General features: G+C 40.7%; 1 protein-coding gene across 3 annotated transcripts in view; it reads left to right on the top strand.

The window, feature by feature from the left end:
- HMCN1 (hemicentin 1) overlaps positions 1-10578 on the top strand; it is a 494329-nt gene extending 483751 nt beyond the window's left edge. Inside the window, exons 105-107 of one of the 3 annotated variants that reach the window (XM_084782016.1) lie at positions 113-232; positions 7273-7399; positions 8827-10577. In XM_084782016.1, the coding sequence (XP_084638142.1) occupies positions 113-232; positions 7273-7399; positions 8827-9193 (614 nt within the window). In that variant the 3' untranslated portion in view covers positions 9194-10577. Of the gene's footprint in view, positions 1-112; positions 233-7272; positions 7400-8826 lie in introns of all 3 variants that reach the window. The other 2 variants (XM_084782014.1, XM_084782015.1) reach the window with 2 other exon arrangements.
- The last annotated feature ends 3018 nt before the right edge of the window (positions 10579-13596 follow it).

The following is a 13596-nucleotide window of genomic DNA, read 5'->3' on the forward strand; positions in this document are numbered from 1 at the left end:
ATGTGAAATCAGCAGGAAATGTTTCTCTGTCTTGGCCTCTTTAATAGATGGCCCTGTCACAGATCCTGCTGGCATTTGGGATGATTATACACTCTGCTTTCTTTCTGAACAGATATTGATGAATGTCAAAACAGAGGTACTTGCCAACATGAGTGTAAAAATACCATCGGGAGTTACCAGTGTGTCTGCCCACCAGGCTACCGACTCATGCTCAATGGGAAAACATGCCAAGGTGAGAAGATGCCGGAACATCTGTTGTTCCAGCTTGACTTTAAAAACAATGGTGGAAAGCATGAGAATGTTTGGTAAATAATCATTCCCCTAGCTGCTTCTCCTCTTCTATACTCACTGGTCAGATGTGTGTCTAAACCACTGGTCCTCAGCCTATGGATTGTAGGCCTTTAGGGGCTGCATACCAGGTACTTTGTATATCAGATATTGACATTACAATTCATAACAGTGGCAAAATTACAGTTATGATATAGAAACAAAATAATTTTATGGGGTTACAACAACATAAGGAACTACACTAAAGCGTCACAACATTAGGAATGTTGGTCAAACAATACCCTTGAAAGTAGGAAAAGCAAGAGAGAGGAGGCTCAGTCAAGGAAAACAATCAGGGCACACACTTGGTATGGTCTTCCTTGAGGAATAATTCACTCAGTTCCCATTAGAGATCTTTGTGTGTGTGTGTGTGTGTGTGTGTGTGTGTGTGTGTTTGTTTTTTTTTAATTAATTTATTCATATTACATCTTGATTGTTAGCCCTTCCCCTGTTTCCTCCCATTCCTCCCTCCCTCCCACTTCCCCCCTTCTCCCCTCCCCTATGTCTGTGATTGAGGGAGACTTCTTCCCCCTATGTATGCTCTAAGATTATCGAGTCTCTTCTTGGTAACTTGCTATCCTTCTTCTGAGTGCCACCAGGCCTCCCCATCCAGGGGACATGGTCAGAAAAGGGGCACCAGAGTTCACGTGAGAATCAGATCTCACTCTCCACTCAACAGTGGAGAATATCATGTTCGTCGGCTAGGTCTTGGTAGGGGTTCGAAGTTTACTGCCTATTTCTCCTTGGCTGGTGCCTTAGTTTGAGGAGGACCCCAGGACCCAGATCTGCCTGTCATAAAGTTCTTCTTGTAGGTTTCCAGGACCCTGTGGGTCCTATTATTTCCCCATTCTTCCATGCTACTCTCGCCTAAAGACTCAATAGGATGTCCTCTCCTCTGACCCACTTTCTTGGTAAGTAAGGTTTTTCATGGGACGTATCCCTTGGACTAGTGTTTTGATATAAGTGAGTATATACCGTTTGTCTCTTTTTGCTTCTGTTGGAATATACCCAGAAAATGCCCTAACACACAACAGGGACATATGCTCAACCATGTTCATAGCTGCTTTATACACAATAGCCAGAACATGGAAACAGCCTAAATGTCCCTCAGTAGAAGAATGGACTAAGAAACTATGGTACACTTACACTATGGAGTATTACTCAGCTATTAAAAACGAGGAATTCCTGAAATTTGTGGACAAATGGATTGACCTAGAAATTATCATAATGAGTGAGTTCACCCAGAACCATTAGAGATCTTTTAAACGCAAAGGGAACGCATCTTTTCAAAGAGCTTTCTCAGCATTTGGCTAGTGTGGAATGGAAAAATGAGAAGAGGGATTAGTGCACTGGCTACACTGTGGGGGACTTCTCTGCATTTTGTCATTAGATTTATCTCTAGGGTGATGAGTGGAGAAATGGAGATAATCTCTTCATTCTTGGGCTTTATAAAAGGAAGACTCACACTCATCTACTGGTTCTGCCAGAGGGGAGTAATGAAGACATAAGGCTTGTTAGGCCTTCCTCCTTTTATTTATTTGGGGGGGGGGGTTGTTTTGGTTTGGTTTGGTTTGGTTTTGGGTTTTCCAGACAGGGTCTCTCTGTGTTAGCCTTGGCTGTCCTGCACTTGCTTTGTAGACCAGGCTGGCCTGGAACTCACAGCGATCTGCCTGCCTCTGCATCCTGAGTGCTGGGATTAAAGGCATGAGCTACCACGCCCAGCTAGGCCCTCCCCTTAAGAGCAGACAGATGCTACCAGGTGTGGTGGTACATGCTTTTAATCTTATCACTTGCGGAGGTAGAGGTAGGCAGATCGCTGTTCAAGGCCAACTGGTCTACAGAGTGAGTTTCAGGACAGCCAAGGTTACACACACACACACAAAAAACCCTGTTTCAAAAAAACCAAAAGAAAAGAAAAGAGCAGACAAATGCAAACAAATCAAAATATTAACTTATAGATACTATAGTGAATTTGAGGGCAAAGTATAGTGAAAATAAAAAGGAAAAAAAATACTACCAACCACCAGATTTCCTTGTTTTGTATGAAATACATGAAAAGAGACTAGCACTTTCTTGTCATATTATATTGCAAAATATACTTACATGAAAAGAAGTAGCCTATTAATCTCCTTGAGAGCTTCCCTCAATTTCATGAATAAAATCTAAGCACAATGTATGCCTCTGAATTGCACTCTTTTCAGTTATATACAAACTAAATCCCTTTGAAAAGTATACCAATGAAATATTAAAAAGAGCATTTTATCAGTAGCCATAAAATTGAGATTGAATTTTCCCTTTTCCAACTTCACAAAAGACCTGCTAGGATAGTAATTTATAGGAGATGTGTCCTGGAAACCAAGACCAGCAGGGAGGGTGGCTTTACTTGAAGTACCAAGCGCTAGTCCCTTCCGTACTCTACTCTTCTCACTGTCTGAAGGACCCCACTTCTATTGTTGGTACTGGAGAAGCTGGAACTCAGTAGAGCCTTTGCCCTCATCTACCAATCACTGAACATTATTAAGAACATACCCTACATCAATAACTTGATTCAGCAATATAGATACAATGTACACTCGTGTATATAAATGAAACTACTACTCAAGGTGACTGTGTGGACCTCCAGGGTCCTAGCATAGTCAAGACCAAAGGTAACACTGCCTCAGACTGTATATTCTCCGATGGCTTTTTATCTTTCCTAAGGTTCTGTGGACACTGCGGGCAGTGCACTCCTGAGCAGGGGGTGGAAGTGCAACTCTCCATACTCTAGAACTAACTCCGCCCAGACATCTTCCTAAAAGAATGCCAATGTCACTAGGTTTGGTGGCAAATGGTTTTCCAGCCCAGTACTCTGTAGACAAAGGCAGGCAGATCACTATGAGTTTAATGCCAGCCAGGGCTGCATTTGGAGAGAGAGAGAGAGAGAGAGAGAGAGAGAGAGAGAGAGAGAGAGAGAGAGAAGAACAAGAGAACCAATGCCTAAATCTACAGCTACCCTTCCTCCAGCGGTCTCAGAAGGATGCAGGGCAAATACCAAAGCATTTAGAATTATCAACTAAACCACAAAGTCCCTTAAGCAAAGTTAAGGGTTATATGATGCACTCATTAGAGAGATTTTTCTTCTTTTCTAAATCCTGTCAGTGTTTTTTTTTTAATTGCCTTCGTTTAGCTCAAAACATTTTTCAGTTTTCATTTGTGCTACAGAGTGGAAAATACTGTGAACAAATCAGAAACAGGTGTCATAGAAGTGTCTGCATTTTAAATGGGTTACATATTTTTGTGGTTTTAAAAAGACATGAGAGAAAACATTTCTGTCTTTTAAAGAATTCTTTACTCTAAAGAATAGCTTAGAGTCTCTTTATAGCTTTAAAAAATGTTTGGAGCATTTACAAGGAGCCAGAGGCTGTTTTTCATCCAGGTATTTTTTTAAAAGCTTCATACACTGCTGATGGCCGTGTTGGTAAGAGCTGGGAAATTACAATGGACAGTATCATAGGGAACAAAGACAGAGAGTCCTGTCATAAGAGGAAGTCATTGGGCTATAAAATTTTAAATGAAATACAAAAGTGTGACCAATCAAGATTTGACTGAGAAGCAATGAGAAGAAACTGTAAGAGGCTCAGCCTGATTTCACACACCACAAATATTTAAAAAGGAAAACTCAGGGGCTGGAGAGATGTCTCAGGAGATAAGAGCACTGTCTGCTCCTCCAGAGGTCCTGAGTTCAATTCCCAGCTACCACATGGTGGCTCACAACCAACTATAATGAGATCTAGTGCCCTTTCTGGCATGCAGATACACATGCAGATAGAGCACTCACACATAAAAGAAATAAATAAAAATCTTTTTTAAAAAGAAAAGAAAACTCAAATAGACTTTCATACATGGCAAATAATGCTTTGTTTGAAAAATATTAATAAAATAATGTACTTTTTAAAAGAAAAGTTATATTCTAGTGATACTGCATTTGAAAGTTCTGTCTTCAACATTATTAAAGACAGGTGCATGTTGATCAAGAGCCCAGGTTACTTATACTTTCTATAGTACAGCTGTCCCGAGTATATTTATCCTGAACTATTTTTTAAATTTCCAGAAGGAATTGTTTAAATCCACCATATTTTCTAATGCTGTTGATATAAAAGTCTTTCCAGCTCATTTTGTCATTCTTTTTTTTTTTTGTAGCAAGGATAATTATATAATTGCCTCCACTCCAACTTTTCCTATACTATTCTAACAATGTTTATTAAAAGCTAGACATCATCGCTTGGCCCGTTATAGAAGACGAGAGTATTACTGATTTTCCTTTAAGACCAGTTCTCATTAAGGAGTGTGCCACCAAGCCCAGCTTTACTTCTCTAGTTTTGTTTGCCCTTTTTCATATTGTTTCTGTTTTGCCTTTCTTTTTTAAGAACAGGGAATAGAAGGACAGACCACAGATAATGGAGAGTCACCCTCCTCATAGCATAGTGCTTACAAAGATTCCTTATGGAAAGCATACACTATCATGGACTCTTTTTCTTAACATAGACCACTAGACACGTCTCACATTTGCTTGAAGCATCCAAGACCTTCGCAAAATACAAATGCTTATTAAGTGATATTAACTTTTGGTTGTTTAGACTGAATGTATATGGAAGATGTGAAAAAATATGAATAATTCTTAAGTTCAGGAAATAATTCAATGAATCTTTTATATTTTTATTAATTTTAGTCTACAAAACAATGTGTTTCACTTTGCCTCCCAAGAGCTAGGATTAAAGGCATGCATCACCACCACCCAGCTAGACACCATTTTTTTTGTTTTACTTTATGAATACTATTATTAAATTGTAAATAACTGCTTAGAAAACAATATGCTAGTAATGAAATCTAAAGTACCAATTTCAATAGAAAAAAATGCAAGCAATAAATAATTCAAACTTGGTTGTTGGCTGTATATGGCTAATACGGTGCCTCTTGGAATTGCCTCTCTCTTTTTAAAATATATTTTATTAATTTATTCATACTACAGCTCAATTGTTATCCCATCCCTTGTATGTTCCCATTCCTCCCTCCCTCCCTCCCATTTTCTTTCTTTTCTCTCTGTGACACTGCTCCAGGTTATTTAAGAGTTCACAAAAGCACTTCGCAGCTTTAACTCAAGCCCAGTGTGGTTGTCGTTATGCACTTAGCTGCTATAGTGAGGTGAAGGGACAGTTACACAAGTAGGCGAGTGAGCACCAATTCTGCCACAGCCCTTCATTTGGCTTTCAGAGACTGCATCATGGGAAAGCTATTTAGAGCCGTTTGGTTGTCATGCCTTCTGTACAAGAGGAACTTCTCAGTTGCCTTGGTGGGAAAAATATACATCCCATGGACAGGCAGCTGACAAGGACTGACAACCTTAGCCCGCCCTCACATGCTCTCTGGTGAGCCGGTAAGCCTAGAACCTCTGTTTAAATGCTCGGGAGAGGTGTGAGTCCTGTCTCCATTTAGGATGCACCTGGACTAAATATAGTCTCATCAAAAGTTTGTAACTTCAGATTTAAGTCCCTTTCTTAAAGGAAAGATGACCATTGTCAAAGCAGGAAGAAAGCCATTTTTGTTCAAACCGAAATCAAAATTTAAATTGCTTGCTCCATGGGTTTGTAGTCATGATTTTTTTTTACAAGAGCCTTATGTCCATCAGTATGTAATATTGTTCTGTGGTACATTCAACTTGTTGCTCTAGGATTTATGCAGCCTTTCTCTGGAAAGTATATGGAGGTTGCTAAAGAAGACCTCCACATCGTGACCTGCTCAGGCAGACTAATGTGGGAGATGGGGGGGGGTAGAAAGTGACTCCCCAAAGAGCTTGTTGCCTTCCTCCTGGTGGAAATCCTCATGGACCACCTGGCAGGTTCAGGTCACCAGAGTGAGAAGATGGAATGAAATAATAACTTTAAGATCTCAGAAATACCTCAAAATATTTGTTGAATTCTGTGAGCACTCATTCAGAAATCAGAGTCTCTCAGTCTTGGCTTGCCACCCCCCCCCCCGTGTGTGTGTGTGTGTGTGTGTGTGTGTGTGTGTGTGTGTGTATTTCTATCTTCATCTGGCACTCAATTACGAATTCAGAATTAAAAATTATGGCACAAAAACATTTTCAGCAAACTTGAAAGTTTCCTTCAGTTCTGTTACTTTTTTAAAAAAAATATCTTATTACATCAATGTTTCCATTTAATAACTCTGTGAGGCAAGCACAGAATACAATGTCTTTTACTTGCATAATTTTGCCCTGTTTTTGCCACTGCTCTGAGACACCTCCCCATGACACACTCCTAGGGGGTATGCTCTGCTGTCAGAACAGTTCAATTCTGCTCAGCTTGATCAAACTCAAACTGTGGTTCAGGGACCATTTGTTTGACTGTAGGGTTTTCTCTTTGTCAATTGATCTGACTCACCTCATGGTGTCCTGTGAGTTTACAGCATGAGTCCTTTCATTTTTACTACCATCATTCCATCCTTACTATTTGAACTTGCAGCACAAGAATTGCTCATACCACAAAAAGATTCTTCATTTTGCAAAATATTCACAAGTACCCCTGAATTTTTAGCTTGGTCAGTGTTCATTTAAAATACTTGCTTGGCAACCTCACATATGTTCTGCTTTTCAAATGAAAGAGACACGTCACTGCTCTTAAAAGGTGCCCTTTTACTTTTACAGCTTTTATCTTTTTTTTTTCCTTTTGACTTTTAACACATATCAAAAGAAATTGGCCAATCAGAGCAATCAGGGAAATACACAGACTGGGAATCGTGTTCCCCATTTTGTGGCTAAAGCTTGGGTATGACAAATAAGCTCACTAGAGGATGAAGGTAGGAGGACTCCCTCTGTATTCCAGTCAAGCACCAGTGTAGCAATGACCATGACAATGGTCCTTATTGACTCCAACTAACGATGCCTTGCATTCCTCATGTGGTCCCTAGATGTGGATGAGTGCCTGGAGCAGAATGTGCGCTGTGGACTGAATCGCATGTGTTTCAACATGAGAGGAAGTTATCAGTGCATTGACACGCCCTGTCCACCCAACTACCAACGGGATCCTATTTTGGGGTAGGTTTCACCTTATTATCCCAGACACGCTTCTCAGAAACCCTCTCTTCTTTGACCAACATAAGCTTGTTGACGGTCACGTTTAGCTCTTGGGAAGTCAGTAGCCCCGAGAGGACACAGGCTGACTGTGTGTTCCTTCTTCTATGAATTGACAAGAGATGAACTCATTACGCACACAACTGCCACTGCAAACCAAACCATCACTTGTGACTGCCGACCCTTCCTGGATGAGGCGTCCCAGCATGGAGGCACAGTGCAGCCTCCAGGGCTCTCTCACAGCAGCAAGTGGTCTATGGGGTTCAGAGCCTGACTTTCTTTCCTTGAAAACTCCCCCATTTCCATTTGTGCTGTCTCAAGCTGGTTAAAACTGTCAGCAGGTAGGCTGATCTAAGAAGTACCTTTTCTGTTGCTATGGTGATTCATCATGCATCAAGAGAGGGAGAGAAACAAGAATGAGTCAATAGTCTGCCCACTGGTGATGTCTTGCTTATATTTCTTGAAGCTGACTCTCTACTTGCTTCTAGATAAATGGTTCTACTTTTTCCCCACACTGTCCAGGTACCAAGGTAACTGTATGCTTGAGAACAAGTGTTAATGTTCATCTTGGAATGTCTTTGCTCATTACCAAATGTTCACTGAAACTCACATTTCATTTTCCTTTTAGTAATACCTCAAGTTAATGTAGCATAGTCGAGTGTGTGCTGCCCAGAACCCACCATAAACCTGCTTCTGTTTAATCTCATAGTAATTGAAAAAGGAAACAGATGATTAAAAAAATAGAGAGACTTATAAAGTATCTAAAAAATGATTTGACTAAAAAATATATCTTCATAAAATAGTCCTTTGTGAGAGTTTTCCCTCTAGATCTCTAGAAAAAAAGTAGTTTAAATGTCATTATGATTGGGCTATGAAAGGGGAAATTAGTTTTTAATGTAAAATAATATGAAAGAAAGATTAGAAAGGAAGTCATCCCCTGCAAAGTCCTAAGCGACCTTTAAGTATCCTGAGAAAAATAAATCAAATAACTATCTATCCTGTTTTAGCCTTCAGCCAGCACTATAGCATAGCTTACCTTATAGTCGTCTCTCTAGGTAGAGCTTATTTCCAAGATATGTATGATGCTTTTGTTTGTACAACTGACTTTCCTTGCTAAGGACAGTGCTCTTGGGACTGAGCTGGAGCTGTGGTGAAGTGTGTGCTAAGTATGCATGGGGCCCGCATCCAATCCCAGCACTCCACCATGAAGTAGTCCAGGTTAGTCCCTTCACCACCTGGCATCTCGTTTGAGCCAGTGATGTAAGACATAGGGAGAACCACATTTTGTAGGTAAACAAATGACTAAGAGTCACCATGGGTCATGATCCCCTGTGTCATGTTTTGTCCTGTTCCAAGGTCTATGACTGTTGGCATCTCTTTTCTAACCTTAGGTTCTGCCTGAAGAACTGCCCACCCAATGACTTGGAATGTACCTTGAGCCCATATGCCTTGGAATATAAGCTTCTCTCCCTCCCATTTGGAATAGCCGCCAATCAAGATTTAATCCGGCTGGTTGCATACACACAGGATGGAGTGATGCATCCCAGAACAACTTTTCTCATGGTTGATGAGGAGCCAGCTGTTCCTTTTGCCTTAAGGGATGAAAACCTGAAAGGAGTAGTGTACACTACACGCCCACTGCGAGAGGCAGAGACCTACCGGATGAAGGTTCGCGCTTTATCCTACAGTGCCAACGGGACCATTGAGTACCAGACCACATTCATAGTCTATATAGCTGTGTCTGCCTATCCGTACTAGGGAATTTTTCAGAACCTAGTCCACATATTTAAAGTGCTTTAATCATGGCAAACAAGGACCCCTACAGTTTACTATCTCTTGAACAGTTGCAATCTGGGCAACTTGAAAATGGTGCTGTTCCCTGTTGCGTGTGTGTGTTCCTTGGTACTGCTGAAGTAGTTGTATGAGCCCGCTATGATCATGTATCTTGTAGTAAGGCTAGAAGAGTCCGCTGTCATTTTCTTTATTTATTACACTGGAGCAGTTACTTCCCAAAGATTATTCTGGTCAGCTAACAGGGCATGTCAGTGATGTTGTATAGTAGCATAGCAGCTAAGATCACTTTCTTGGAAATGATATAAAACAACAAAAAAAATTCAAATAGATTTTTGAGCATTTGGCTATTCTTAGAATGGTAAACTCCAGTTACTATGTGTTTTGATAAAAGCTTATGACATAAGATTTTAAAAATATTGATATAAAACTTATACATCTGCTTTCATTTAAAGTTAAAAACACCACTATTTCTGAACTATACTACAGATACAAGAAAGTTTGTTTGATCCTAAACAAAGTTTACCTTTATTAAATACTCAATATATATTCCCTGAGGTTTTGTGAAATCATCTAAACCTTGTGCTGTCCCTTTAGAAAATTACCCATGGCATGGTTCTTTGACATTTTTTATATAACCATTTATTCATTCAGCTCCATAACTTTTACATTCCATGGTTTTTCTGTCAAATAAAAGTAATTTTAAGACATAGCAATAAAATAGATTTCTTGATTATTTGTAATCATATATGCTCAAGTTAACATGTCAAGCGTCAATACACTGTACATGGTGGTTACAGACTCTGTAAGCAATTCTCAAGATGTATTCTATTTTTATGAAGTGTATATATTACCTTAGTGTGTATTTTCTATATAATATCTTGATGGACTCTTTTATAAAATTATTTTATAAAAAATTATGGTAAAAATCAGCCTAAATAAAATTTTCACCTCTTTTTCATAAGAACCTAAACTGTGTTTCCTTATAGATTGTATTAGTTCCTTTTCTGTTTATGGGATAAAATACTCAGAAGAAAAAAATTAAGTGAGAAATGGCTAATTTTGGCTTACAGTTCTGTAAGGCCAGTGTCCGTGATGGCAAGCAAGATGTGGCAACAGTGGGGAAGACATGAAAGCTGGTTGATTACATTACATTCACACTCAGGAAGCAGGGAGGGAAGAAGCCGAGTAAGACCATAAAACCTCAAACACCTCCCTTGATGACAGGTACCACCTAGAGGTGCTGTGTTGTTAAGAATATAATGGTGAACTAGAGAAAGAAAAGATCCAAATTTAAACAAAAGTTTCTCCTGGATGTGTCATTTCGCATCACTGTGATTCCATGTCGGGACCAGAAGAGCGCAGCTCTCAGTCAAAAGGTCTGCCTCCTTAAGGCAGAAAAGGATGAAGCACAGTGTCCCGAGTTCCATCTCCCTCAGGAACATCATCATCCTCTGACAAGGAAGAGTGGAGTGCAGAAATGAGGTCCATGCCACAAGACCTTTGGTCCAGCTTGAGGTGCAGGAGAAAAAGATTTCTCCGCAATAAGTGTTACTGCTGTTTTAGCGGCAGATGGTGCAGGTGAATGTAGTTTGCCTTGATCAAGTTATAGCTGGAATGCAGCTTCAGGAGCTGAGCCAAGCGGTGGTGGGAGCTCAGAGCTCCGAGACTGAGTCAGACTCAGGCGGCAACAGAGGCCAGCCTGACTCCCTGACTGGGGAGAATGGAATGACTACCTCAGCAACAGCCAACTGCTCGGCAGCTCACTCCCTCAGGTGGACACTGTGGCTGAGTGGGACAGGGAGGAGTGAACTGTGATCCATGTAGTCAGTGCTAACTTGCAGATGAGCAGCAGAAGCTTGGGGTGGCGGGAAGAGCTCCAGTGGTGACTGCTGGCCTTTCTGCAGCAAGTGCCTGGTCTGGCCTGCAGTGACTGCCTGGTTGGCGGTTGAGTGTGTTTGTGGGGAAGGCAGTGGGGCATGGGAGAGGGGAGGGAATGGGGGGAGGGCAGCAATGAATTATTCCAAACGAAGGGGAGCCCTTCTTTCCCCCAGTATTACAGCTCAGAATAAACAGGCAGTCTTGAACGATCTTTGGTGAAGTAGATGTAACAAACAAAAAAAAAATATGATGGTGAGAGGGGAGGACATCCTGTTGAGACTCTAGGTGAGAGAAGCATGGGAGAATGGGGAAATAGAAGGATCCAGAGGGTCCTAGAAACCTACAAGAAGAACATTATGATGGGCAAATCTGGGCCCAGGGGTCCTGCTCAAACTATGGCACCAGCCAAGGACTATACATGCAGTAAACTTCGAACCCCTACCCAGATCTAGCCAATGGACAGGACATTCTTCACAGTTGAGTGGAGAGTGAGGACTGACTTTCACATGAACTCTAGTGCCTCATATTTGACCACGTCCCCTGGATGAGGAGGCCTAGTGGTACTCAGAGGAAGGATAGCAGGATACCAAGAAGAGACTTGATAGCCTATGAGCATATACAGAGGGAGGAGGTCTCCCTCAGTCACAGTTGTAGGGGAGGGGAGGGGAGAGAGGGAGGAGTGGGAGGATACAAGGGATGGGATAACAATTGAGATGTAATATGAATAAATTAATAAAATATATTTAAAAAAAAGAATATGATGGTGATGGATGGGGAGAGGTATTGGCTGCTGTGGGTGCTAGGGTAGGCAGGCAACAGAGAAGCAGTAAAGGAAGGGCCTGGCCTCCCTGGAGTGCAGATCCTCAGGGGAAAACTGAGCTCTGCTTCATGTGGGCTGGAGTTCTAACCCTAGCTCATCCCAGCTTAGGGCTCAGATATTACAGCTAATGGTAATAGTGATGCCATGTAGTCACTTAATAAGGTCTTTTGACTCTGAAAAGGGGCTAGACAGCTCCATAAGCTTCCCAAACAGAGGCACCAAGTAGGAACCAAGTGTTCAAACACATGAGTCTATGCAGGACATTTTACATTTGAGCCACAACCCAGCTATCATAGATACTGAAGTTTTAGAAATAAACATAAATGTGCAGGCATCCCAACAGCCCAAGACACATGATACTGTCACTCACATTTCAAAGGACTGTGAACATATAATACAACATGTGCAACTTAAGAGAACGCAGCTAGTTAGTGACAGAAGTGTCATTCTTTTTGTACTTTATGACTATGCATAAAAGTTCTCAGTACATCACAGTTTCCTCATCCATCTACACAGTCTCCCTGTAGCTCATCTAATGAATAAATCCCTTAAGGGGATATAGGAAAACACAAACAGTGGGAGGAAAGAAACAAAACAGTTCAAGATATAAAAGTGGAAATGGAATCAATAAAGAAAGCCCAAACTGAAAGAAATCTGGAAGTGAAAATTTTAAGAACTCCACCAATAAGCCTCTATTCTATTGGCAAGCCTCACCAACAGCATACCAGAGATGAGAGAGATAACCTCAGGCATTAAAGACACAAATGCAGAAATAGATACCTAGCAAATAAAATGTTAAATCTACAAAAGTTAAGGCATAAAATATCCAGGAAATCTAGGATACTATGAAAAGTCCAAATCTAAGAAGAGTAAGAGTAGAGAATAGAAAAGAAACCCAGGCCAAAGGCCCAGAAAATATTTTCAACAAAATCATAGAAGAAAAACTTTCCTAACCTAAAGAACCAGATGCCTATCAAGGTACAAGAAGCATAAAACAACACTAAAGACACTGGATCAGAAAAGAAAGTCCCCTCAGCTCACAATAATCAAAGCATTAAACCTGTATAATAAAGAAAGAATAGTAAAAGCTACAAGGAAAAAAAAAGACAAAGTAACTTACAAAGGCAGACATTTACAATACATGACTTCTCCAGGGAGACTCTAAAAGCTAGAAGGGCCAAAAAAGACTCTAAGAGACCATGGATGCCAGCCCAGACTATAGTACACAGAACAATTTTCAACCACATTAGGTGAAGAAAATAAGACATTCCACAATAAAACCAAATTAAAGTAACAACTCTCTATCAATCCAGCCCTACAGAAGATGCTAGAAGAAAAACTCAAACCTACAGAAATTAACTACATCCAAGAAAACACAAGACATAAATAACCTCAGACCAGCAAATCAAAAGAGGAGAAATACACACACACACACACACACACACACACACACACACACACACACACATACACACACACACTACAATAGCAGAATAACAAGAATTAAGCCAGGTGTGGTGGTGAATGCTTTTAATCCCAGCACTTGGGAGGCAGAGGCAGTGGAATTGCTGTGAGTTTGAGGCCAGCCTGGTCTACAAAGCGAGTCCAGGACAGCCAAGGCTATACAAAGAGACCTGTCTCAAAAAACCGAAAAGAAAAACTTAAAAAA

Source organism: Acomys minous, assembly GCF_964271855.1.
Source record: "Acomys minous genome assembly, chromosome: 1".
NCBI lineage: Eukaryota > Metazoa > Chordata > Mammalia > Rodentia > Muridae > Acomys > Acomys minous.